At 42.0% G+C, this 25443-nt stretch overlaps 1 protein-coding gene across 2 annotated transcripts in view; it reads left to right on the top strand.

The window, feature by feature from the left end:
- Window positions 1-25443, top strand: part of vps50 (VPS50 EARP/GARPII complex subunit) — a 329813-nt gene that overhangs the window by 177753 nt on the left and 126617 nt on the right. For both annotated transcript variants that reach the window (XM_063185955.1, XM_063185954.1), the window contains exons 18-21: window positions 10601-10786; window positions 14358-14476; window positions 20187-20296; window positions 23613-23734. In XM_063185955.1, coding sequence (XP_063042025.1) covers window positions 10601-10786; window positions 14358-14476; window positions 20187-20296; window positions 23613-23734 — 537 coding nt within the window. The remainder of the gene's footprint in view (window positions 1-10600; window positions 10787-14357; window positions 14477-20186; window positions 20297-23612; window positions 23735-25443) is intronic.

Here is a 25443-nt window from a genome sequence, read left to right as displayed (position 1 = left end):
GCCTTAGTTGTGGAGACTTTAAATAGAACTCTTTTTTTTTGTTGTGCCAAGGAAAATCATTCTGGGTGGAAGCAATGCCACAGTAACATAACAATGGCGGTGATCATTTTGGCGGTATAACATATACAGTGTGCTTTTATTTGTTTTTTTAGGTCACACAGCATATGCTTTTTAGAGAGGATTGCCAACATATTTACAGCACATGCTGTCCAATTTACCATAGGTGTCCTTATGCCATTTTCTCACAATTGCCCGCATCCATCTTTAAAAAAAAAAAAAAAAAAACACACCAAAAAAACACACCCTTATTTGGCACCGGTTAAGTATGTCCCAGCCCTCAGAGGCGATTCTAGGGTAATTTGGGGCCCCAAGCAAAAATGTAAAAATACTGAACATTCACATTAAATCGCCACTACTGTAGTTTAAAGTCTTAGATTTTATTCACCATCTATAGGCCTGGGGGCCCCCAAGCGGCTGCCTGCCTAGCCTGGTGACAAGATGCGCCTCTGCCAGTCCTCGGCCACATGGAAATTCAAAGCAGCTTTTCTTCTCTTTCTGTGGTATGATTCTGAAAGGAGGACGGCTTGATTTCTTTCTTTTTCTTTCTTTCTGAAATGTGTTATTCCGAGCATGCTGGGGACTCCCTGTGGAGTAAATACATTCGCTGGAGAGTTTCCCCATATATGTAGTAAACGCAATAGCCTGTGCTGTTTCGTGTGATGCGCTTTCCATTATTTTATGCTGAAGAGATTTGGAGTTACGCTAACCGCTATCCCCATCAGCAGCATCTTATAATTCCATATGCGATCAGCTACAAAAACAAAACCAGCAATCTGGTCGTTTTATTACCATCTGTTAGTAAAAAGCAAAACAAAATGGATAGACTAATACAGATACTACAGTATACATAGAAAGATTGACAGGCAGACCAATATTTTTTTTGTTTTAAGTCATTCATTGAATACATTCAAATAGATAAGTATAATAAGTAATTAAATAAAGAAATCAGATAAGTAGATAAATAATTAAATAAAGAAATCAGATGAGTTTTGTTGTGTGGGTGATAGAGGGCTCTGCATAAGAAGAGTTTTATTTAAGACGTTATGCTCTGACCAGAAGAGATCTTTAATGAGGAACATTTGCATGCTTCCCTGAAGCGCACCGTGGTGTCCAGTCTAGCACAGCCCAAGCATCTGTTGTAGGCGAGCTTAATATTTCATATGCGCCATAGCCATTAATTTGTACGTTTAAATGCCATTTGTAATTAATGGCTTTTATTTGTGGCTGTACCCCCGCGTTGAAAAGGTTTTTTTAATATAGATATGGTAACACTTTATTCCTTCGTTGCTTTATTATATGGTAACACTTAATACACATTGTATTCTGACACGTTATGCTTACTAATACATATAAATCTTGGCCTACTAGGGCCTTACTAAGGTTATATTGGTAATAAATCCCTTATTGTGCATGAACAAGACATTTACAAATACATGCCTATAACAACCGTTTCATTTTGCTTAGTACATGCCTTACAAGTTACTTACACATGCATTAATATTGTATGTATTAGTGCTAATAGATGTAACGCTAAAATAAAGTGTTAGCATATACAGTATATGTATATGGTATTATGCTCCTTCTCGATTGTCTATTTTGATACAAGCGTGGCCATGGGGCACCATTTGAGCACAGCAAGGGTTTAGTGGAAACAATCCGCCTCTCTTCATAGGCATTCATTTCTGCATTTGTTCCTCTTACAATAATTAATAGGTTGTGGATGAACCCCTGTGTTCAAAAGCCAAATGTTTTGAATTATTTATTTAGTATATATATTGCTCTAAACTGCGCAGATGGTCCTCTGTCCACTGGCGTGTCACAACAACACCTTATCAGAATAGCTCATCAAGACTATTGTACGGGTTGAAATGTGGCATTGCCACTCAAAGCTAAGTTGTTTCTCCTTCCTTGAAGAGGTTGAAACAGAGTTTCTTATTCCTCTGCATTTTATGTGAATGCATGGACAAAATAGGATAGCCTAATAAACACTCATCAGTGGGAATTTGTACAGTGCATCAGTGTCATGTACACCAGAGATTGATGAGCAATTTCATCCCCCCACTTCAAAAATGTAAAGTCAATAATAAATCCGTCATTAATGAAAGTAAATATTTTTGGTCTGGGCTACAGATACACAGTAGGATTCAGATATTGTGATCGAAAATGCCTATATTAGGAAGAGGAATCATGTTACACCACTAACTTATTGGGCAGGACATGTCGCGTTGTTCCATGTAGTTGGCGCTGTTGAGAAGGGCACAAACCGGTGGCCTACGTGATCATAAAAAATGCATTCTTACTTAACTGTAGTCGGCCAGGGAAGTTGGCAGGAGTTCACACTGTTGAAGTGATAACTTGCTGCGCTCTAGAAGGAGAGGTGAGGGCTCTTCCTATCCGACAACACTGGCTCCGTTACAGTAGGGACACATAGGAGGCGAAGCGAAGAGAGGCGAAATCCAACCGTCATCAGGTCGTCGCGGCGAATCAAATGGAATGGAACAGTTATGTTGTTGATTTGATTGGGCCGCGGCAGGCGAATTCGCTCCTCATTTGCATAACATTAAACTTTCTTAATAATTTCGCTTCCCTTCGCCCCTGTTCACTTGCTATCGCTTGCCTTCGCCTCTCTCATAGGAATGAATGGCAAAGTTCGCAAATTCGCGTGTATGTGTCCCTACCGTTAGGATCATCCTTGTGGTGCAGCGAGTTGCGTGGCTATGCCAGTTATGCCAGCTGTCCCCAAATAAAGTTCCATTATTCTTTACCCACTGCTATAAAATCACAATTTATTTCTCCTAAACTAAAGCTGTCAAGAGAGCATTCATTATCCAATGTTTGGTCTCGTGCTGTAGGATTTCTGGGTAAGCCTAATGGCTTGCCAAAGTTAAGCTATGTGACAGCATGGACAGGAGAAGGAGAGACCAAACCGAAAGAAATGAAGGTAGCGTGCTGCCGAGTCATTGTCACTATCACTTTTACCGGAATGAATACTCAGGTGAAACTCGACTGTTGTGTGCAATGGTTATGGTCATTGCCCCTGTCAATTACAAAAGTAGCATTATTATTTTTAATGAATGCTGGTGCGAGACCGATAACCCCGTTTTCCCAGCGCGTTTACTGATCAATATCACAGTGGCATTTTAATAAAAATGCATATACAGTATGGCTCAGCAATAGCACTTTCATGTTGCCCAGTGATGCTACGAAGTTAATAATGAGCATTAAACACTGACACACACACACACACACACACACACACACACACACACACACACACACACACACACACACACACACACACACACACACACACACACACACACACACACACACACACACACACACACACACCAACTGAGAGATGCGGGGGAAGCGAGGCCCAGTCAGCTCTTTTCATTTTCTCCAGCCGAGCTTGTAGCATCTGCGATGGGAAAAGGTAACAATGTCATCATAATTACTTTCCTGACACACTCTCCTCTCTCCACTTTAAAGAGGTTCCTTTTCTGCTTCTACTTTTTTTTGTAATTTTTCAAACCAGCGTTATCAGCAGCCAAGGCAGCAAGAGACGGCTTTCGTTTTTAGTTTTTTTTTGTGCCAGGGCGAGAGCACGTTGCCCTTTCTCCAGCCTCTGGCTTTCCCCCCTTTTTTTTCTCCTCCTTTTCTTTTTTTTACCTCTTCATTTTTTTTGTGTGAAAAAAGGGCCTCGCCAAAAGCACTACTTTATCACTTATACAATCTTAATAAAGGGGGAAGCCTATGTCCCTCTCTCTCCCTCGCTCTCCCTCTCTCTCCCTCCCTCTCTCTCTCATACTGTGTATGTGAAATGATATGTTAAAAGTTAGACCTTTTCTAGTCGTGTGCTGCTGCTGCTACCTCTATTCCTTTTCTAAAGTTTCTTCAGTTCTTTTCTTTGTGCCCGATGATGACATCCGACCCCTATAGCCGTGGTAAAAATAGCATTACCCCCGGCCAGGACTAGTTTATAAGTCTTCTAAAACGTTCCACACAGGACTGTGCACACACGTTTTCTCATACAAATATCGGTGTTGTAAGGACAAGACACAACAATGACAGAATGAATAATTTCTTGATGATTGAGGACATCTGCGGAGTGATGAGTGATGTGGAGTTCTCTAATGGAACAATGTGAGCAGGGCTCGAAATTAACTTTTTTCCTTTGTGTCCCGCAATGGTCCCGGATTCCACTTTGTATTGTCCCGAATGTAACCAGAAGTGTCCCCATTTTTTTGCGCCTAAATAAGTGGTAAATTATGTCCACGTTAAATTTCATGTGTGACTATGATTTTTTTTTTTTGCAGTGCAACTGTGAATTCAGGTTTTTAAGAAAAAACGAGGGTGTGTTAAAACATCTGTGCCTTGTATAGAAAAATGCCTTGAGTAACCGTGCACTTCGTTTTTCAAGAATATATGAGCATGGTGATATGAGGAAATCTGCATTCAATGACATTATATTTGTCAAACTGATTGCTTATGCACCAATATAGCCTACCCATCATGTAGGCTATTATAGACTCTATTGCAGCCAGCCTGTTACTCTGTTGTAGCCTATTTAGCCTACAGAAAAAACAGCTTTCATTTAGTCTACTACATATCAATAACAATTCAGTGTCTGTTTAGCTTTAGTTAAAAAGTGGCAATAGTCTAACCTAGTCTGACTTTGGCCACTGGTTGTGATGGGCATGCCGGTGGAAGATAGCCAGGCCGTGCCCTCCTAGTGATGCAACAGCTTCAGCCAGTCTCGAAGAGATGTGAAAGTCGATGATAATCAGGCTAGGTGGAAGAAGATGCGGTAGGTTTTTTGGGCCGCATTAGGAGTATGACAACGCATTGCAAGACGTTTCCTTTCCGCTTTAAATTCACATGACTTTGACATTTTGATAACCTAAAAATAAATGCACAAGAGAAAAAACTACGACCACACACTTAGGCCTACCTCACTTTCGAGAAAGAGAGGGAGAGAGGGAGGGAGGGGAGAAAGAGAAGGATTGGAGAGAAACAATGCGCTGGCAATGCTGTACAATTGAAGCGCGTTCTTCGTGCTTGTAATCAAAGAAGTCAAGGTGGACTTTTTCCCTTTTCAATTTGACCTTGGCTACTAGGCATTTCTGCTTTTACCAGCACAGAAACAATAACACGGATACTTCAACATTAATTAAATAACTGCGTTTGTATGACAATGTTCAGAATATAGCGCCTTCATTTCCAGCCACATTTGAATGAAACTGCTTGACGTTCTTGGCTAACAACTAGGCTACCTCTGTTAGCTTGCTTGCCGTTTCCCTAACTATTTGTTACTGGAAAGTAATTTACAGGCAGTTTCGGATATGTATGAATGGGGGTTAATCTACTTTAGAGCCAGCTCGCGTTTCTGGTGTTTTGGGCGGATAAGCACGCGACAGGTGGCAACAGACTAGCCTACTGCGCAATGTTTTGGGCTGTTGCTTGCTTACCTGAAATATTAGCAAAACCGAACTCCATTCCTCTCACAGCTTAACCATGTCTACCGGAATATATCCTTATTGGCTTGCAAAATCAACAATCCAGAGCCCGTTTTCTCTGAGAGCATTTCTAGTTCAGGGTGAAATGGCATAACCAACGGGACAACCTCTCAGCAGCAGTCCGAAGAACAAGGCGCTTGCAGTCGCAGCTGAGAAATCTTAATCAACATTCTAGAATACAATGCGGAGGGTTATCGGAAAGTTTTCTGTTGCTATTTTCGATGATGGTTGGTGTTGAGTTAATGTCCCTGTGTAATGGCTTTGCAAATATAATAGCCTCCTTTTAGAATCTTTTCATTTATATTTTTGGACGGTCCCGGCATTGTCCCAGAAATGATAACTTTGTGTCCCCACAACATTTTTTATGGTCCCCGGGACGTCGGGACACCGTTAATTTCGAGCGCTGAGTGTGAGGACCAGTGGTTGTACTAACAACAACTTGATCAAGGAACTGAAATAGCACTTTGGAGAAAGCACTGTTTTATCATCCATCTTATCTCAATGAAGGAGGAAGTATGAAATGATATTTGCAAATGAAGTCTTTTTGTACTGTAGTTCAGGGACGTGCACAGGAATTTCAAAGGGCAGTTGCTCTAACCTGAAGAAAGGGCAACCCCCCCCCCCGCCCCCCCCAAAAAAAAAAAAAAACCCATCAACAATGAGCGGCCTTCAGAATTTTTAGGAAACTGCACCATGGGTATTATTATTTTTAGTAGAAGTAGTATATTATTGTCATAATTATTAATATATTTTATTATATAGTATCCTGAATATGCATACCATATGATATAACATGCTAGTTTTTAAACATGTAGGCCTACCTATTAATCATATCAGAGATGATCAGCCTTATGCCCACCTGCCCTAAATGTCTCCTGATCCACATTTCCTCATGTGTGGTATGTGGCTGCCCCTAAATTAAATGAAATTATGAGGCAAAGCCTTGATAGTTTTTAAACCTGTATCAGTCACAGAGATTATCTTATGCCTACCTGCCCTATGTGCAGAGGTCTGTGGCTCTGAGTCATCCTCATCTTTTTGTTTTTATGTAGCTACTTGACACCTGAATTTCCCCCTGGGGATCAATAAAGTTTCTCTACTACTCTACTCTACTCTTAAATTAAATGAAATGATGAGTAAATTAATAGGCTAAATATGAGGATGCTTAATCAATTAACCCACTGTCATCTTTATAATCCTTGTAGCAGCCAAAGTAGACTTTAAGTTATAATAAATAGAAATAGTTAAAAATTGTCAAAAAGATCATTTAATTTGAATTTGAAATTTAATTAATAGGCATATTCCATGATTAAAATGATGAATATTATATAGGAAAGCTAAAACAATAAGAATTCACAGGTTTAGGTCATTTGTTGGGTCTTTTGTAGCCTATATTAAAAATGTGTACTGTCGCTTTAAGAAAGGACGAACCGGCTTTCATTTCAGATCGCAAAGAACCGTGGCGTGGGAGCACCAGTTCTTATCTGTTGCTCTGAAGCTCCGAGCTTCTCGCAGACTTTATAACCTTTTATTTTCATTAGGCCTACAGATATTTTAGTTAGTTCATGCACATTTTGTAGGCCTATTTCTTGAGAAGAACAGTAAACGTCAGTTATCACGTGGAGTGGATTTATTTCAATTACATGGACATTGACAGTGGAAACAGTAGCCTATCTTTGGGTCGGAGAATAGGCTATATCAGCGTAAGAAAACGCACTTTCCTAGCGGTCTCACCAAGATCAAACCTCTACAATCCTGAAAAAGATTCTCTGCCTCACCTGCACCATTTTTTTCGCAGCCAACTCTGCAGAGATGTGCTTCCTTTAGCTAGCCTACCCCCTTAAGTTCTCTCTTGCTTGATAAAACGACATGTCATCTGCATGTTTCTTAGTTGGGTCAGCCTTCCACAAAACAACCTGAGCCATGTAAAACGTTGACTGCAAGCAAGCTAGCTGGCTGTCGTATTCCCCCAATATCTGAACGTGGCACTCCCCGGCTGTCAGATTATTTAGGATCAAACGTCCTAAACTCGAGATCGGCTTTAAGAGACATTAATTGTGATCATGTAGTTTAATACTGTGTAGTCTGCTGTGTTTCCAGCTCACCTCAGGCCGTCAGGGCAGTCGCTCTACTCCCACGACATCTTCGACATATTTTGCGTCTCTGCCCTGGTCGACTCGCATGCATGCTTGTTCCCCCCTCCCTCCCATGTAGAGCTGCGCGTGCCCCCCGCATCGCGCATATGCTGCCCCTCCCTTTGCCCATCTCTCGAGGTGCAGGTGAATCTGAATTTGAAAACTTAATTTAGGAAGCTTCAATCAAAAATACGAATTGCAAAGCAAATCAGTTGAAACATGAAATCTTAGCCTATTTTTCCGAGGCATATCTACAGCTGGCTGTCGGGTTTTTTTGCTACCTAAACGTGGCGCTGGCTGGCTGTCAGATGTATGATAACTAAAAGTTCTAAACTCAACATTGTATTAGAGAGGTTGATTGTGAGCATATTTTGTACCCTAATATGTAGACTGTGTGTAGGGCTCTAGCCAAATCCCAGGCATCTTCAAAATCTTTTGTGTCTCTTACAGGCGCTCAAGCGCCTGTCGCGTGCCTTCTCCCTCCCCACCGGAGTTGTTGCGTAGCCTACCTACCTCACATCGCTCGTGCCCATTCTCGACGGGTCTGATGAATTTGTATGACTGACTTAAGTCTTTATTGTACAAAACTTCAATCAAAATTATGAATTATAAAGAAATCAAATGATATTGAAATATGAAATTATAGGCTAATTGCCATTTTCCCCTCCCTTGGAAGGGCAATATCAGCCAATGTGGGCAAAAGGGCCGTTGCTCGGGCACCGTGGGCAACTATGCTCTGCACGTGCCTGCTGTAGTTGCTATCATCTCCCCCTCTTAAGCCTCTTCAAAGATTGATTTGTTCCCTGATTGTTTCAAGATACTATTCCATTCTATTTCCCATATCACGCACAGCACAAGAAAAGGCCCAAGAGTTAGTCTGTCATCAGCTTCTGAAGAATACAGCGATATGACAGTCAGTGATTTGCTCTGCTGTCAAATAAGCCGTGTCAAATCGCTCTGACTCGGAACAGCAGGGCAGCAATGGGAGCATGTTGTAATATGGATTACCATGTAACAAATCATTAAGGATGTGTTAAGAAACAACATGGCTCATTTCCACAATAATCTTTCAAGCTGGCATGGACCACCCTGCTTGTTGGACTTATTTAATTTATTTGTTTGTTTGTTTGTTTGTTTTTTACTTGTTTTGTAGCCGTCTGTTTTGTCTGCTGTTAGAAAGATGGATTTTAGTGTGGAATCGATCAAATGAAATGAATGATAGCCCACTTGTAAAATGTTTTACCAATGGTATTCTCCTCTATACTTTTGAATGTAGATTTGTATGTAAATGGAGATCCAGTCCAATCCAGATGTAAAATTAGCCCAGGCCGAGGCCATCATGGCATTATGTCTCAAATGACAACATAAATTTGAACATTTGAACATGCTCTCATCAGAGTAGCTTTAACATCACCGAGGCCCTTGGGCTAGATTTTTTTGAGGCCCCTCCTGACCTGTAATGTAACATTTGATTCCGACAATCTATTATTTTATTAGTAGTATGAGGCCCCTGATTGGATGTGGCCCAGGGCTTCAGCTCACCCTAAGGCAGTGTTTCTCAAAGTGGGGCTCGGAAGCATTCAGGCCCTCTGAAGGGGGGAATGATGGAAAAAGTTTGAGAACCACTGCCCTAAGGCAAGGGTTCACGAGTTCTCCAGTTCATTGACCTACAGTAATGTCATTCATTACCACATTATAGACACACAATCAGAATGAAAATGTAGGTTGGCTCTGCACAACATAGAGAAAAATAAATACTTGTGCAAGACAAAAGAGTGGCAAAAGCACAGTTGAAATATATAAAGACTGAAAAAAGGAGGTTGGAATGAGATAAAAATGGAAAGCTGAAACTGAGAATTGAAAGACATTCAGTACTGCATTATATAGAGTCAATCCGAAAAGTATTCACAGCGCTTAACTTTTTTCACATTTTATTATCTTAGAACCTTATTCCAAATGCTACAAATGAATCTCTATTGTCAAAATCCTACACAAATTATTCCATTATGACCATGTGAAAAACAAGTTGTCTTGACAGTTTTGAAAATGTATAAAAAATAAAAAAGCAAAGAAATCATATTTACAAAAGTATTCACAGCCTTTGCTTAATACTTTGTAGAACCACCTTAGGCAGCAACTGCATTCATTTTTTTTCATTTTGAAATGAAAAGGGATTAAAAGGGAGGTCATCGGTTTGTGTTTCAACCTTTCAGTACGTGGAAATTGTACATTTTGAGTCTGCACCTTGCTAAAATAGATGGGTGTGAGTTTTGAATGAAATCCTATGGAGAGTATCATGATCTGCTTCTTCTTTGTTTTTTTATTTTTATACATTTTCAAAACTGTCAAGACAACTTGTTTTTTCACATGGTCATAATGGAATAATTTGTGTAGGATTTTGACAACAGAGATTCATTTGTAGCATTTGGAATAAGGCTGTAAGATAATAAAATGTGAAAAAAGTGAAGCGCTCTGAATACTTTCCGGATTGATTGTATGTTCTGACTGCTCCTTCCTGTGCCCCTTACAGCCCTTACATGGGTTAAAGGTCATGGGCCCAATGTCAAAACTTCATGCCATTTTCATGCATACTTTTTGAATTTAGCATTTGGAACTATTACCTCTACACCTTTGGTTGTAGGTGGGTAAATTAAGTTGAAACAGACTATCAAAATGGCTTATTTCAGTTTTGTTTTGTTTGGTTGTATTGTTGAATTTATGGGTACATGAAAGTACATTCCAACAATTTTTCGCTTTCACTTTTTTTGCTCCATGTGCAGAACAACACTCTTGAATAACCAGACATGTTTGAATTGGAATCCTTCCCAGACGAACGATTGTGTTCTGATCTCTGTTGTCCTCCTCACACCCCCTCCCCCTTCACAGGAGTTCAAGTTCATGGGCCAGTGTCGGTCCCCGTCGGTGTCCCCCAGTCGCCAGGCCAACACCTCGGCCACCACCAGCCCAGTGGAGGTGTCCCTGTTCGAGCAGTACCTGCAGGGAGGGAACCCCTTCGAGAGGCAGATCGACAACAAGGAGGAGGAGACCGAGGACGTGCTGGCTTCCAACGGGGTAAGTAAAGAGCTTTAGGGGTGAAAAGGGTCTACACACTTAAAATCCTTTTTGTCTTTTATTATTTCATGGCTGGATTACGTTCAACTTCAACAGTCTTCATCTGATCTGACGAAGACTGTTGAAGTCAAAACGTAATCCAGCCATGAAATGATAAAAGACAAAAAGGATTTCAAGTGTGTGGACTCTTCACTTTGAAAACCACAGTTGGACTTCGTCCTGCACCTTTTCTTGGAATGTGGTGAACCAATGTACTCAGAGAAAATGGTCCATGTCCAAACGTTACAATTAAGCATAATCTGTAGCACACTGGGAGCACACTTTAAAATCCTTTAAAATCCTCACTCCCTACCTGCTGTAGGCTCTTCAGCAGCAGTCTTATTATGGGTAGCTGAGCTTTGGCTCAAAAAGGAATGAGGGGCTCTTGTTTTTTTCTTCTTCTTACCTCTTGACGTCCTTAATGCAAATTTATGCATTTCAAGGTGAAGGAGGCTAAATAAAGCACAAGTTTAACGGCAAGCTGTGCATTTCCTATGGCACTACCTCACGACATATTTGCACTATTATTTTTTTGTTTTAATCCATTAAAGTCTGCAACACCAGTGTGCATTTGCAAGAGGTGTATGTTTTGAAGGGCATTTGAATTATCGTATGAGTTGTGAGGAACAGGGGGGTTCCATTATTAAATAGTTAATTAATTGCTCATTAATGCGTATTACAAAGTGGCCGTGATGAAATAGGTTGCAATTTAACTGCAAGCTGTGCAGCTTGTCCCTAGGAGGTTTATGCCTCGTGAAATATTGTCACAATTCCTTTTTCAACTCAATTAAACCCGCCAGGCACTGGACAGGTCACAGTGTGCTGCAAATCACAGCAGGCTAAATATTGTAGTCGTGATTTAAACCAAAAAAAAGTATACACGGGCGATGATTAACACAGCATTGATTCGTTTGCATACCCAGCATGCTTTATTGCCTCACCCCCACCCTGACCCACCACCACCACTTACTCTATTACACCCTGGGTGCATTCCAATATGCGACCTTGCGTCCTCCACTTGGGCTTGTGGCCTCACGTTTTGCTGATGCCCCGCTTTCTTGGAGAAAACAATACCTTTTCCCCGCTGCCAGCCTAGCCAAAACACTTTTTGGGGGACTATTCTTCATTCACCATCCTGTTTGCAAATGAGAGAATGACTTTACAATTCAGCTTTTGCGAGATATTGAAATATAATGCTGTTGTCAGTGATGTCATCACAACATATTACTTCCTGACACGAGGCCACAAGCACGAGTGGAGGAGGCAAGGTCGCATATTGGAATGCAACCCCTGTCAGCGATGGGGCTTGGGCCAGGAAAGGAAAGAGGGATGTGTGGCATTGAGTGGAGTGGTGGAGTGTGTTGTGGTGTCTTGTCGTGCTGCCGTGGTTGGAGGAGAAGCGGCCTTGACTGTGGTCTTGGAGGACCTTGACATGTTTGACAGCTGGGATGAGCGACTGTGGAGGCGAGGGGTAAACAGTGCGAGACTCCCGCGGGGACCTCAGCCGACCAACATGGAGCGTGTCGAGATGAGCCACTACAGATCTGTTGCCAGGGGGAAAGCCAACAGGGTGGTGGATAAAGGGGTCAGTTGTCACAGGCCCCGCGGGAGAAGGGGGTCTAGAATTGGGTCCCCATTACAGTTTTCATCCAGCATCAATCCCTGCACTTAATTGCGCTACTTAAGAGCAGTTTTCATATAAACTTTTTGAAAATATATTTTTAATTATTTTATATAATATTTTTTTTGCCTCAATGCAAAGACAATAACAAATAAAATATATTCTATTCTTATTCTATACATTGTATATACTGAGTGGTGGACCTTTCAGAGGACTTTGTCTCAGGCCCATCTAAAGCTGTCAACGTCCCTGACCGTTATGGAGGTGGTGGGGGGGGCATTAGACTGAGAGAACGTCTCTGTTGTCATTGTTACCTTATCAGTACCTCGTTCTCTAATTGTCTATGTTTACTGTGTCGACATTATTTTCACTGCCATTGTTTTGAGTAGGATAATTCATTTACACTTGCTGGACTGCAGTATGCAAAGCTTAAGCTCTTGTTTACCCGTCTGATAAAAGGTGGTGTTTGTCTTGTGCAATAGCAAATAAATAATGTTTTTCTCCAGCCTTGAACAACGAGACGACTATAAATAGACGTCTTACAAAAATGCTGCCTGCCAGAAATGATACAAGTCAGTCTGGAGGTCTGATTGTTGCTATTTTATTTCACTGCTATTGTGCTAATCATTACGTTATGTACGGAACACAATAGGGTGCAGATCCAGTTCTATATTGGATAACATCCGGTAGCAGAATTCTCCCAAGTGTAACTCAACTGATGGCCAATGTAGATCATGTACGACATCACATTTTCACAAGTGCAAAAAGAATATGCAAAATGTAATGGTGTGTACTGTAAGTATTAGGCCAAGGCTTTAAATAAAATCCTGTGTAAACATTGAGTGAAGCCCACACATGCAGTATGAACACTTAACGCCGCTACTATCTGTTCAGTTCAGTTAAGGTTTATTTGATAGCCAGATACACATCATGTTGGCTGTATAACAGCCTGACAGAAATCATCATAGCATTTATAGGCTATTTTCCAATGCCTGACCCTATATAAGAAGGGCTTTTAAAATAAATAAAAAAATAATAATAATAATAATAATAATAATAATAGTAATAATAATAATAATAATAATAATAATAATAATAATAATAATAATTTTTGTGTATATATATATATATATATATATATATATTTTTTTTTTTTTTTTTTTTTTGTAGTAGAAGCATCCTGTTCATTCATCCAAGCCATGCATTCAATCTAAAGTACTGCCAATATACATACTTGCATACTTGCATACTAGTATACGTGTATCTACACTGGCCTTCCCCTCTCTCAGTACAGCCAGGGGTGTTTGGCTACATAAACATCAGCTGTTTAGAGAGGGCTGGTAAAGCTATGGCGAGGGAAATTGGCATTGAGCTGATGTTTTTCTCACTCTCATCACATTTTCATCATAGCCATCCATGCATTTGAAATTGACGTTGAGAAATGATCATAGTCATGCATGTCTGAGATTCATTTAAACGTATGGAGAGTCCACAATGGGTTGTGTAGGTGATGCTACTCTTATCTTAATCCAAGCCTGTTTTGGCCCCGGCATTCTGAATAGCAGGGGGCAAAATTGGTTGTGGCATTTTTTATTCAATGTGATGAAGCGGTTTAACTCTGGCTTCATTGCTGTCTTTACACATAATCTCTGTGTTTTTTATTCCATTTGATTTGCTTGTATTTCTTATCATTTTTTTCCTCCTCATTTTTTTCCCTATCAATGTTTCGATGAAAAAAAAAAGGTTTTCATTACACAAAAAAATAATTTACATTATCCTTGTATCCTTTCATGTGATGCCTTTGCTTTTCTCATCCTGTTAACATGCTCCACGCGCTTCACATGTCTCCAAGCGTGTCTGTATTCATATTAGTCATCGTCTCCCCTGTGTCTTGCTGTGTGTGTACTCTAGTACGAGTCGGACGAGCTGGAGAAGAACGTGTACCAGGACTACGACAGTGACAGCGACGTGGCCGACGAGCTGAAGCAGGACTACGTGGACGAGCAGACGGGCGACGTGCCTGTCAAAAGGTGAGGAGATAGGGGGCGCTGTGGCGCAGGGCGCTAAGCCCCCCACATTGGGCTTGCATGCCCACCCACGGGGACCCCGGTTCGAGTCCGGCCGGGGTCATTTCCCGATCCTCCCCTGTCTCTCTGTCCCATTCGCTTCCTGTCACCATCTTCAACTGTCCTGTCAAAATAAAGGCATAAAAGCCCCTAAAAAATATATATTAAAAAAGAAAAGGTGAGGAGATCAATCAGATCATGTGAGATCTTCCATGTCCTGTTTGGAGAAGAAAGGAGTAATCATGGATGCAAACAAGCCTATATGTGGGTTTTTTTGTTTATAATTGAAATAAATGCTAGAAGTCCGCAACACTGTTAATGCTCCCAGTGATTTTTTTGCAAATAAATCACCGGGAGCATTAACAGCGTTGCGGACTTCTATCATTTATTTCAGTTACTCTATTTTTTCCAGCACCTGTACCACTGATGTGCGCGCATTCTCTACCTTTTTTTTGTTTATTAACACGGTGTTGTTAGGAGGGGCAAGACACTGGCAGCCAACCACGTGCGCTATTTTTTTGACCGACAGCGGTTTCCAACAATCAGAGGTAGAGCTGTGCCCAGCCAGGGTCGCACAGCCAGGGGAAACAAAAAATGAGAAGAACCCATGTATTATGACCCCCACGCAATTATCTGTTTATTTACTGTTCCATGAAAGTAATTTTTCAGACATCCCCTAAACAATCATGTTGAATTGGAGGTTTTTTGTAGCTTTTTAAAACTGTATCTACTAACTAACTAATAGCAGACATGTTATGGTTTGTTGGCATTTTAAGGAATAGTAGCCGACCCTGCCGTGGCCACCTGGTAGGGCACTTGCCTGCCATGCAGCTGACATGTGTTCAATTCCCGGCCCAGGTCCTTTGCCGACCCCTCCCTGTCTCACTCCTAGTTCGCTTTCTGTCCACGTCTCACACTGTCTTGTTAGATAAAGTCATAAAAGACCAAAAAAAAAATGTTTACAAAAATTTGAATCGTAGCCATAGGGGTGCCATGGGTCAGTTGGCTGAGGAACCATACCATAATTCCGGGGACTCGGTTTGAGTCTGACCCGAGGTCATTTATCTATCCCTCCCCGTCTCTGCCTCCTACTCATTTCTTGTCACCCTCTCACACTTTTCTAAATGGAAACCAAAAGGGACACCAAAATACAGTATCTTAAATAAAGAAATAAATATATGGATCCATAGAAGTATCCATGTACAAATTCATCAGCCATTTATTTGCAGTTCTGTAAAAAGACAGACACATCCATACTTTCACCTCCCATAAAACTGTCAGTTGGAGTTAGCATTGTTTATGATCTTATTTCCATATGGTATGTCTCTCCCTACCATACAGTAGGTCTATAATGACCCAGACATGGATGGCCTTCTTAGTATAGCTAAGGAGATTGTTAATATGGATTTCTCCATAAGCCTTCTCTCGGCTGCATTTGCTATAATGATGAAGTTGACGTGTATAGCAAAAAGTCTCCGACCCTGTTCCTGATTCTTTGCTTCTGCCTCTTGTTCTACTAACTACGCCCACAGTCGCGCCATAACATACATTAGGGATGCACGATACACATTTATTCACTTCCGATCCGATCCCGATATCTTAATTTGCCGATACGATATTACTCCGATCCAATACCGAAATCACATATATGCATGGGTTTCAACTTGATCCGATCTTTGAAATATGTTGATATCTGAACCCGATACCGATACACAGATACCGATATCCCATCCCTACCATACATGCAGGCCATTAATCTAGGATGTTCGGATCACTGGGCACAAATCAGTACACACGCACGCACGCACGCACGCACGCACGCACGCACGCACGCACACACGCACGCACGCACGCACGCACGCACGCACGCACGCACACACACACACACACACACACACACACACACACACACACACACACACACACACACACACACACACACACACACACACACACACACACAGGCTATCAGCATTGCAAATTTAATGAGACACCTTCCCTTTCCGCCATCAGTTTGCAACCACCAGTGTTTCAGATGCAATGTGCAGCACATATATAAGAACTGGCGTTAGTCGCTTATCTCCTTGGGAAAGAAATAACTGATTAATGAATTAATTATGCGGTCCACAAACATGCAAGCTTATGTAAGATGCTTCCTGGCTGCCCTGATTATTTTTAGACTGACTCCAGTAGATTTGTCCCCGTAAGAAAGTGGCTTGCATAAAGGGAGCTCCATCATCACAAGGGGAATCATTAAAATGTCTCCCACAGGGAAATGACTGTCTTTGATGGCCATCTCTTATTCCACTCTTATTTGAATAGACCTCTTCTCTCTCTCTCTCTCTCTCTCTCTCTCTCTCTCTCTCTCTCTCTCTCTCTCTCTCTCTCCCTCTCTCTCTCTCTCTGTCTCCCTCTCTCTTTTTTTCTTGTGTTAATTGTGTAATTTTGTTCAAAGCTCACATTGTTGTGAGGTTTAAGAAATAATAATGCTTCAATGATGTTGTGTTGTTCCAATTTAGGAAATGGATGAACGTAATTTGCTTTGAATCCATGTTATTGTTTTTTTTTTTCTGTCTTCATTTCTGAAGGCTGATGAAATGCAGCAGTCAATGAGACATTGAGACACTCCATTGTGATGTCATAATTGTTTCATGGTTGTCATGGTGTTTATTTTCTGGAGATGATGATGACTGTCAATCAGGAAATGTATCCCTTTACTCGGAAGAGCTGCTGTATACCCATTGAGAGTAAATAGAATGGAGGCCAAAATTCTATTTCATTGTTGAAGCCAAGTTGGAGCCAAGGTTGGACCCAAAAAGACCAAAAAATGGCCAAATCCCATTCATTCCTATGAGAGACATAAAACCCTGTATCTCCCTTAAATGCCACTCCAGGGGGATCATTTTTCGCTCAACTAGTAGGTCCCCTTGCTCTCCAACTTACCAGGGTGGTGATTTTTTGTGGTGATGTTTTATTTTAGAGAGATATTAAAAGTTAAATTGACCAATGAGCATCAGAACATGGTTTGATTGACCGTTAGAAGTCTTGTTGTTGTCCAATCAGCACCTGCGTTTGGCGTTGCTAAGGTGGAATGTAAGTTGGAATGTTCCCAAATCTGGCTTCAAAGCGTTGAATGGCAAATAGCGTTGATTTGGCGTCCATTCTATTTACTGTCAATGTGTATAACACATTCTGTGTGTGTGTGTGTGTGTGTGTGTGTGTGTGTGTGTGTGTGTGTGTGTCTGTGTGTGTGTGTGTGTGTGTGTGTGTGTGTGTGTGTGTGTGTGTGTGTGTGTGTGTGTGTGTGTGTGTGTGTGTGTGTGTGTTGCACACCACATTCTGGAAGAGATCATAAGCAAACAAACATGCACATTCAGACATCCGCATTTCTAAATGCTCTCTTTTAAAACCCATTCCAGCGTGATGATAATGACTGACGTGACGTGAGCAGCTTCTGGTGGGGGTTGTTGCCTGCGTCGCTTCTCCGCTAGCGCCATCCCCTCGCTCCGCCTCCTCTTTTGCCAAAGTGCCTCATTTAGATGTCTCATGCCTCTTAATCTCCCAGTATGTAAATCAGTGACTTTTCCAAAGCGACGAACACACACATGGCGTTCAAGTGCCATCATTAAGGCATTACTGCTAACGGATGCCGCAGCAGCAACGCCTTTGAAAGGAGTTGCCTATGAAACGAGTCCGATTTAATGAAACGTTTTCCTTGTGATGTGCAGAGGCATACATGCAGTACATTGGTAATGGGTGTGTGCTGCTAGGGGTGGGGGAGGGAGAACGGGCGAGATGGAAAGGGGTGGTGGGACTGTGTGGTTGACTGGACACAAAAAAAAAATCTATAAAACTCCTGCCAACTGACCATTTGGCTTTCGGTTTCCGGTTCATGTCGTGAATAAAGTTAAAACGAAATGGTCAGTGAGCGGGAGTTTTGTACTATTTTTTTATCAGAGACCTCTGGGTCATCTTCAACGCTCCTGACGTTTGCAGGAAGAAAATACACACACACAAGTTGACTTTTCACAAGGTCATGAGTGGGTTGAGTGGAGGGGTTTGTGAGGCAACCGAAGGGAATGATTTTATAGGAAGGGGTGGAAAGGGATGAGATGTGGGTAGGGATGTAAATAAAATCGAAATGTATCGATGTATCGGAAGAATCGGCCGGCGATTTAATCGAATCGCATCGTGTCGTGGGGCATTCTTAAGAATCGAAAAGAATCGAATCGCTGGCCCCTGTGCAATGCCCTAGCCCCATAACACAATAGTAGTGGAAAAGTAATTGGAAAAAATCGAATCAAACCGCATCGCATCGTATCGTATCGTGGGGAATTCTTAAGTATCGAAAAAAATCTAATCCCTGATTTAAGAAATCGATACCGTATCGTATCGTCATGAAGGCTGTGATTTACACCCCTAGATGTGGGTGCATTGAGTGGGCACAGAAGTTGGTGATGTAGGGTTCAGGCTGAGTTGGTTGGGGGGGTGGAAGTGTGTACACGTCAGCTCTGGAGGCTGCCAAGAAGGTGCCAAAATGTGAGATTGCACACACACACACACACACACACACACACACACACACACACACACACACACACACACACACACACACACACACACACACACACACACACACACACACACACACACACACACACACACACACACACACAAATAGTACTAATAGTCCTAAATTAGATAAGTCTGGAGGCGATCGTAACATGGCCTAAGAGAAGGGAGAAGATGGGAAGGCAGTGGGGGTTTAGAGGCGTGAGGTTACATTACATTGCACTTAGCTGACGCTTTAATTCATTCAAAGCGACTTGCAACTATTCTTTTTCAGGGATATTGGTTACAGTCCCTGGAGCAATGTGGGTTAGGTGCCTTGCTCAAGGGCACTTCAGCCATGGATGGAGATGTAGGGAGAGGTCAGGGGGGATTCGAACCGGCAACCCCTTGATTGAAAGACCAACTCTCTAAACACTAGACCACGGCTGACCCAGAGAGGTTGGGTTAGTTCAGGCCGAGAACGAGACCTCGAGTGCAGAGGTGACAAATAAGATTTGAGTTTGTGAATGAAAAGCCAGACACCCATCTCTCCACCCAGACACTGGCCCAAGAGCTACGACTTTCAACTGCGTCAAGTCAACCTCCCTTTGATGCCTCCCTCAGTCTGTTCTGATCTGTTCCTGCGTGCTCTCTGTCTCTCAGCGCCTTTTTGTTCACTGGCAAGGCTTATATCTCTCAGTAATTTAAATCTTTTATGCCACCCTTCCATGTTTTTTTTTTCTTCTTCTTCTTGACATTTCAAGTGATGCACATTTCTCCAGCTTTGGGAACTGTGAGCCCGCTGTCACTTCGAGCAAGCAGTCATTCTTCCTCCATCAAAGCGTGTGTTTGTGTGTATACTGTTTTCAAGATTCAAGGTTCAGAAACTGTCTATTTTCTCTGTGTCTACAGAATATGAATAAAAGATTACAATGCCCTTTCTCTGTTCTCTAGATGTATTCCATAATCCTGCACTACAAAATGAAATGTCAACAGTACAGTAACTGCAAGCATTTCCAAGAAATGGACAGGTTCGCAAGACTCAGTCCTATGTCTGTATGCTATTGAGCTGAAATGGTTGTGAAATGTTCAGCTTTTGTCTCTTTTTATTTCTCCCCTGAAGCGTTTCCAGGGAAACCCTGCGGAGTCGGAAACGTTCCGATTACAACCTGAACAAAGCGGCAAACGCACCCATCCTGACCAATACCACCCTCAACGTCATACGACTAGTGGGTGAGTAACCTCAGCTATTATCACACCTCTGTCACGCACGCACGCACGCACGCACGCACGCACGCACGCACGCACGCACGCACGCACGCACGCACGCACACACACACACACACACACACACACACACACACACACACACACACACACACACAAGCACTGACGCAAATTGGAACCTGACTGACTAATAAACGCCAAAGGAGCTTGAGGACGGACAGAGGAAGAAAGAAATCAGAAAAAGAACAAAAATGTGACCCGTGTACCATTCATTATGCCCTATGACGAGAAAATGGCTTCCGTCTATCATTTAAAACGAGGCTAATTGCAGCAGGTGGATGGCGTGGCTGATGCTCTGATGCTTCTTGCCCCCACACCTACGTGACCTCTGGGGTCAGGGTGCCTTTTTTGTGTCACCTCACCTCGCTTCCCAAACGATTGCCACCGTCATGACACCACGTCTTAAAGGTGTAATTGAAATGTCTTATGTGGCTAGCCCTTCCGAGAGGCCACCGGAGTGTGACCATTAGCGCGCGTTCTCTAATTTCCTCCTTTTCCAAATGATCGTATCTCGTTTCCGATAACGATGCCAATTAACATTCCGGGGCCTCGTTTCCTCAGTTTTCTTGTAAGCGCTTCTCGCATGAGCTTTTTGATGCGAGACCGCAACTACACTCCCCCCACAGTTTCCTGTTCTAATCTATTTGTAGAGAAATTGACTTTCCGTCTTGTTTTTTTTTTTTTTGAGAGTGGGTTGATGGTTTGCATACTAAGCTGGACATGAAAGGCAAAAGGCAGACTAACTGAATGAATGGCCCTGATTTAAAAGGTGCCTTTGAGTCTGATGCTTCCAATTCCAACATCAACTTCAGCTTTTGGATGGAAGTGACTAGACTACAAGGAAGACGAAAGAAAACACAATAGAGCAGAATGGAGCAAAAAAAACATGTGGCCCTAGGTTCGAATCTAGGCCGGCTTACTGTATTTCCCAACTCTGCCCCATCTCTCTCCCACACACTGCTACAGTACTTAGAAAAAAGAAAAACTGAAATTAGAAGAAAAAAAAACGCATTGGATCAGAGTATTAAACAAATTTCCACATGCTCTCAGCGTCTTCCCATTGCATCAAACATCACAGATACTCCTGATCTAGTAGTAGGCTATATTTGTAACATTATTACAAAGCTAAGCATAGCTTAAGTCTTATTTTCATAACAAATATAAGACTTGTAAGTCTTGTAATGTCAATAAAAAGTAAGGGATTTGTATCGAAATTAGCAATGTCAAATTAGCACCTGCCAACTGTCCATTCAGTTGACAGGTGGTCCCTGAACATTTTTCGGGGGACAAAGTGGTCCTCGATCTGAAAAAGTTTGAGAAACACTGATCTATAGAGATTTGATTATGTCTCCAGTCTCCACTGCTCCTGGAGGCAGGCCTGTGGCAGGTAAAAGAAATAAAATCATGTGTGTCAGCACAAAAAAAAGACACTGAGGGGAAAGTATTACCTTCCCACTCATCAGATCCCAATCCAATCTTAACCACGTTATCCTCGTGTAGACTTGTACTTAGTCATTATTACTTTTTTGCCCAAATTCAATTGGGCCGTCTCTCTGGAGACCTTTACTAGGCAAATACAAGGGTCAGTGTTTAAATAATGAGGGATGCTGGAGAGTCGTGTTTCACATTGCAATCTATTGTAATTGTCTTGGCATGGGGCAAAGTTTTCTCGTAGAGCTTGAAGAGGTGTTCCTTTTTTCAAAAGCTATTGTTCTTCTCAGTGAGATGTTCCCTCGGGCGAATATACAATCGCAGACACATTCCTTGGCAGGTTTCGAACCCTATTGCCAAAATCAAATTAAACTTTAAAGTGAGACCTTTTATTGTTTCAATAAATATGCTGCTGTTTGTATACCCCTTTCTCCCCAGAAGTTGTTTAGTTGTCTAGGGCACTTTACATTTCACTATTTGACTCACGGTATTATATATTTGATTCTGCTTTTGTTGTGCAAAGGAGCAAGAGAAAATGCATGAATTCAAATGTATTCTCCGGCTCTGCCGCGACCGTCCGGTAGGGCACTTGCCTGCCATGCGGTTGACCCGGGTTTGATTCCCGGCCCGAGCCATTTGCCGACCCCTCCCCGCCTCTCTCCCAATTTGCTTCCTGTCCACCTCTCAGTCTGCTCTGTCGAATAAAGTCGAAAAAGACAACCAAAAAAAACAAAACAAAAAAAACAAAAAAACGTATGACGTTTTATTTGTTTGATTCAGCTTTGTTGTGCAAAGGATCAGGGAGCAAGAGAAAAGGCATGTATTAAAATGTATTCTCCGTTTTTCAGAGTAGGTAACTCAGCCTTGAAATGGCAAAGCAATTATACTGCCCATGATTGACTGTAGAGCAAACTCTACTCCTGGCAGAATAATCCAGCAAGGCTTACCTGTTTGGTTAATTGATCTGCTTGACCAGGGAAGGTTAACAAATCCTGATACACTGTCACTCAAGTCTTTTAAAACTCTCTCCCATTCTCGTGAAGGCCCAAGCACCAGGCGCTGCAATTACTTTTCAAAAAGATATTTTTTTTCTTTCTTCTCACAAATGCCAGGCTAAATGACGTCCATACTGGCCCTCTGCCCAGCTACTCCTGAGGACAGGGACTAGAAGGCTTGACTTTGTTTCCACAAAGTCCCTGTGCTCTGCATGTAGTAGTTTCAGCTACTCCTGCCCAGTTTTGAAATGTAATCCATGTATTGCTGTAAGCATGGCCAACATGAACTGAATTTTAATATCTAGACACAAGTAGCTACAGTTTCTACACTCTGCACACACAATGTATTGCATTCAATCTCGTTGTCAAGCACATGCTTTTCCAAATTTGCACATATTCTCACACGTTGTTTTTGCTAAATGTTTCTGTTTTTTTGCCTGTCTTCTTCTCTTCCTGCCGTCATTGCCTTCCCTTCCTACTCTACTCTACTCTTCTCCACTCCACTCTACTCTACTCTACTTCACTCTACTCTACTCTACTCTACTCAACTCTACTCTACTCTACTGTTCTCTTCTCTACTCTACTCTACTCTACTCTACTCTACTCCACTCCACTCCACTCCACTCCACTCTACTCTACTCTACTCTACTCTACTCTACTCTACTCTACTCTACTCTACTCTACTCTACTCTACTCTACTCTACTCTACTCCACTCTACTCCACTCCACTCCACTCCACTCCACTCCACTCCACTCCACTCTACTCTACTCTACTCTACTCTACTCTACTCTACTCCACTCTTCTCTTCCTGCTGTCATTGCCTTCCCTTTCTCAGGAAAGTACATGCAGATGATGAGTATCCTACAGCCGATTGCCTTTGACGTCATCCACTGTGTCTCACAGCTCTTTGACTACTACCTGTACGCTGTCTACACCTTCTTTGGCCGCAACGACATGGTAAATATGCAGACAAGATGAATACAGAAACATAAAAAAAGAGGAATGAAGTACACATATTAAATATAAACCAGTAGACAAAGGTGCTGGACAAATGCAGCAAATCTTGTAAAAGAAAGGGTCTATACATGGTAGATACATGTACATGTAATACAAATAAAAAACGCACACACAATACACCAAGCCCTCTCTTAGCCAGAGGTCTTAGGCATGATGCCTCAAGCCAGGTGTGTGACAGCAGGGTATATTGAACACTCACACATTCAGGCATGGTGCCTGATGGGTAGCCTGGGAACTCCCATACTGCCTTTAGTTCTACACAATCGTTTCGATCTGAAAGACAGTATGGGGAGGATGACTCATAACGTACAAGATCATGGGATCTGTGTCATAATGGCCAAGCATTCCGACCTTAACAGTTTCTCTGCCCAATCAGAGACCAGGGCAGTGTGTCATAATAGCCAAGTATTCCGGCCCCATACAGAATTTACAATAGGCAACTCCCCAGACCTAATCTCACTTGTGATTAGGTCTGGTGTTAACCAGGCAACCTGATGGGGGGTGTGGTGACAATGTGGTGACCAAAGAATGGGGAAAAAAGTATATCACTAAGGTATGAAATTTCAGGTTTTCAGTATTTGAGGACACATTTGTCTTTTTGCTCACTGTTTACAGTTAATAGTCCTGACATACCTGCTGACATCCACCTGACTGACTAGAGATGTGTTTTTCGGATATTTGAGATGTTTCGCTCTTACGATCCTGGTCCAGCCCACTGGAGATTATGTCTGACTGTATTTGACCACCGAACGGAAATTCAGGAGTTTAACACCCCTGGTTTAGATTGACCTCCCGTGGCCAATCGGTAGGGCACTCACCGGCTCTTTGTCGACCCCTCCCCATCTTTCTCCCAATTCGCTTCCTGCCCACCTCTCACACTGTCCTATCAAATAAAGTCGGAACGAAAAAAAAAAATCTTTAAAAAAATAAATACAATTCAGGCATAGAAAAATATTCATGTCTCCGTGCCCTGCTTAAACCAGCGCTGTGCCACTCTGGTTCAGTTCCAGGGCCCGCCGTCTCTCTTATGCAGTGATGAATCATTATTACGTTTGACGGGAGGAAGGGTGGAAGGGTGGAGTGATTTTCGCTGCGAGCTTTGTGTTTCACCGCCTTTTGTGTATGCGTAATCCCTCTCTGCTGCTGAAAGTATTAACTTAATGTGCTTATGGGTTTTTTTCCTCCTTTCTTTCATTTCTTCCCCCCTTTTTTCGGTTAAATTCTGAGGCCAATAAAAGCTGCCGGGGTTCACAGAGCCGTGTGTGAGGATTTAATGCTAGAAGTTGCCAGCTCTCACACTTATCATGGCACACAGTGTTATTTTGAATATTATTTCATGCCATTTTTTTTATTTGCTTGTGTGGTTGATGGGTTTATTTATGCAGTTTATACTATTGTTAGTGTATTTGTATTGTATTCTATTGTATTCTATTGTATTGTATTCAGGGCTGATAGAATTCAGGCTCCATGCTTGATTTCAGGCTTGACAGAGATTGCAAAAATAAAAACATTGATAATAATTAGCCATTAGGTTATCCTCATCTCAGAAAGTGTTGTACACATATTAAATGTTTGAATAATGTGTCAAAATAGGCCTACTTTACGTCACTATTATTTTATCGCCGTCGTTAGAGCAGGGGAGAAAGTTC

The sequence above is a fragment of the Engraulis encrasicolus genome, chromosome 20, assembly GCF_034702125.1.
Source record: "Engraulis encrasicolus isolate BLACKSEA-1 chromosome 20, IST_EnEncr_1.0, whole genome shotgun sequence".
Classification (NCBI taxonomy): Eukaryota; Metazoa; Chordata; class Actinopteri; order Clupeiformes; family Engraulidae; genus Engraulis; species Engraulis encrasicolus.
This window is presented reverse-complemented; position numbering and strand designations above follow the sequence as displayed.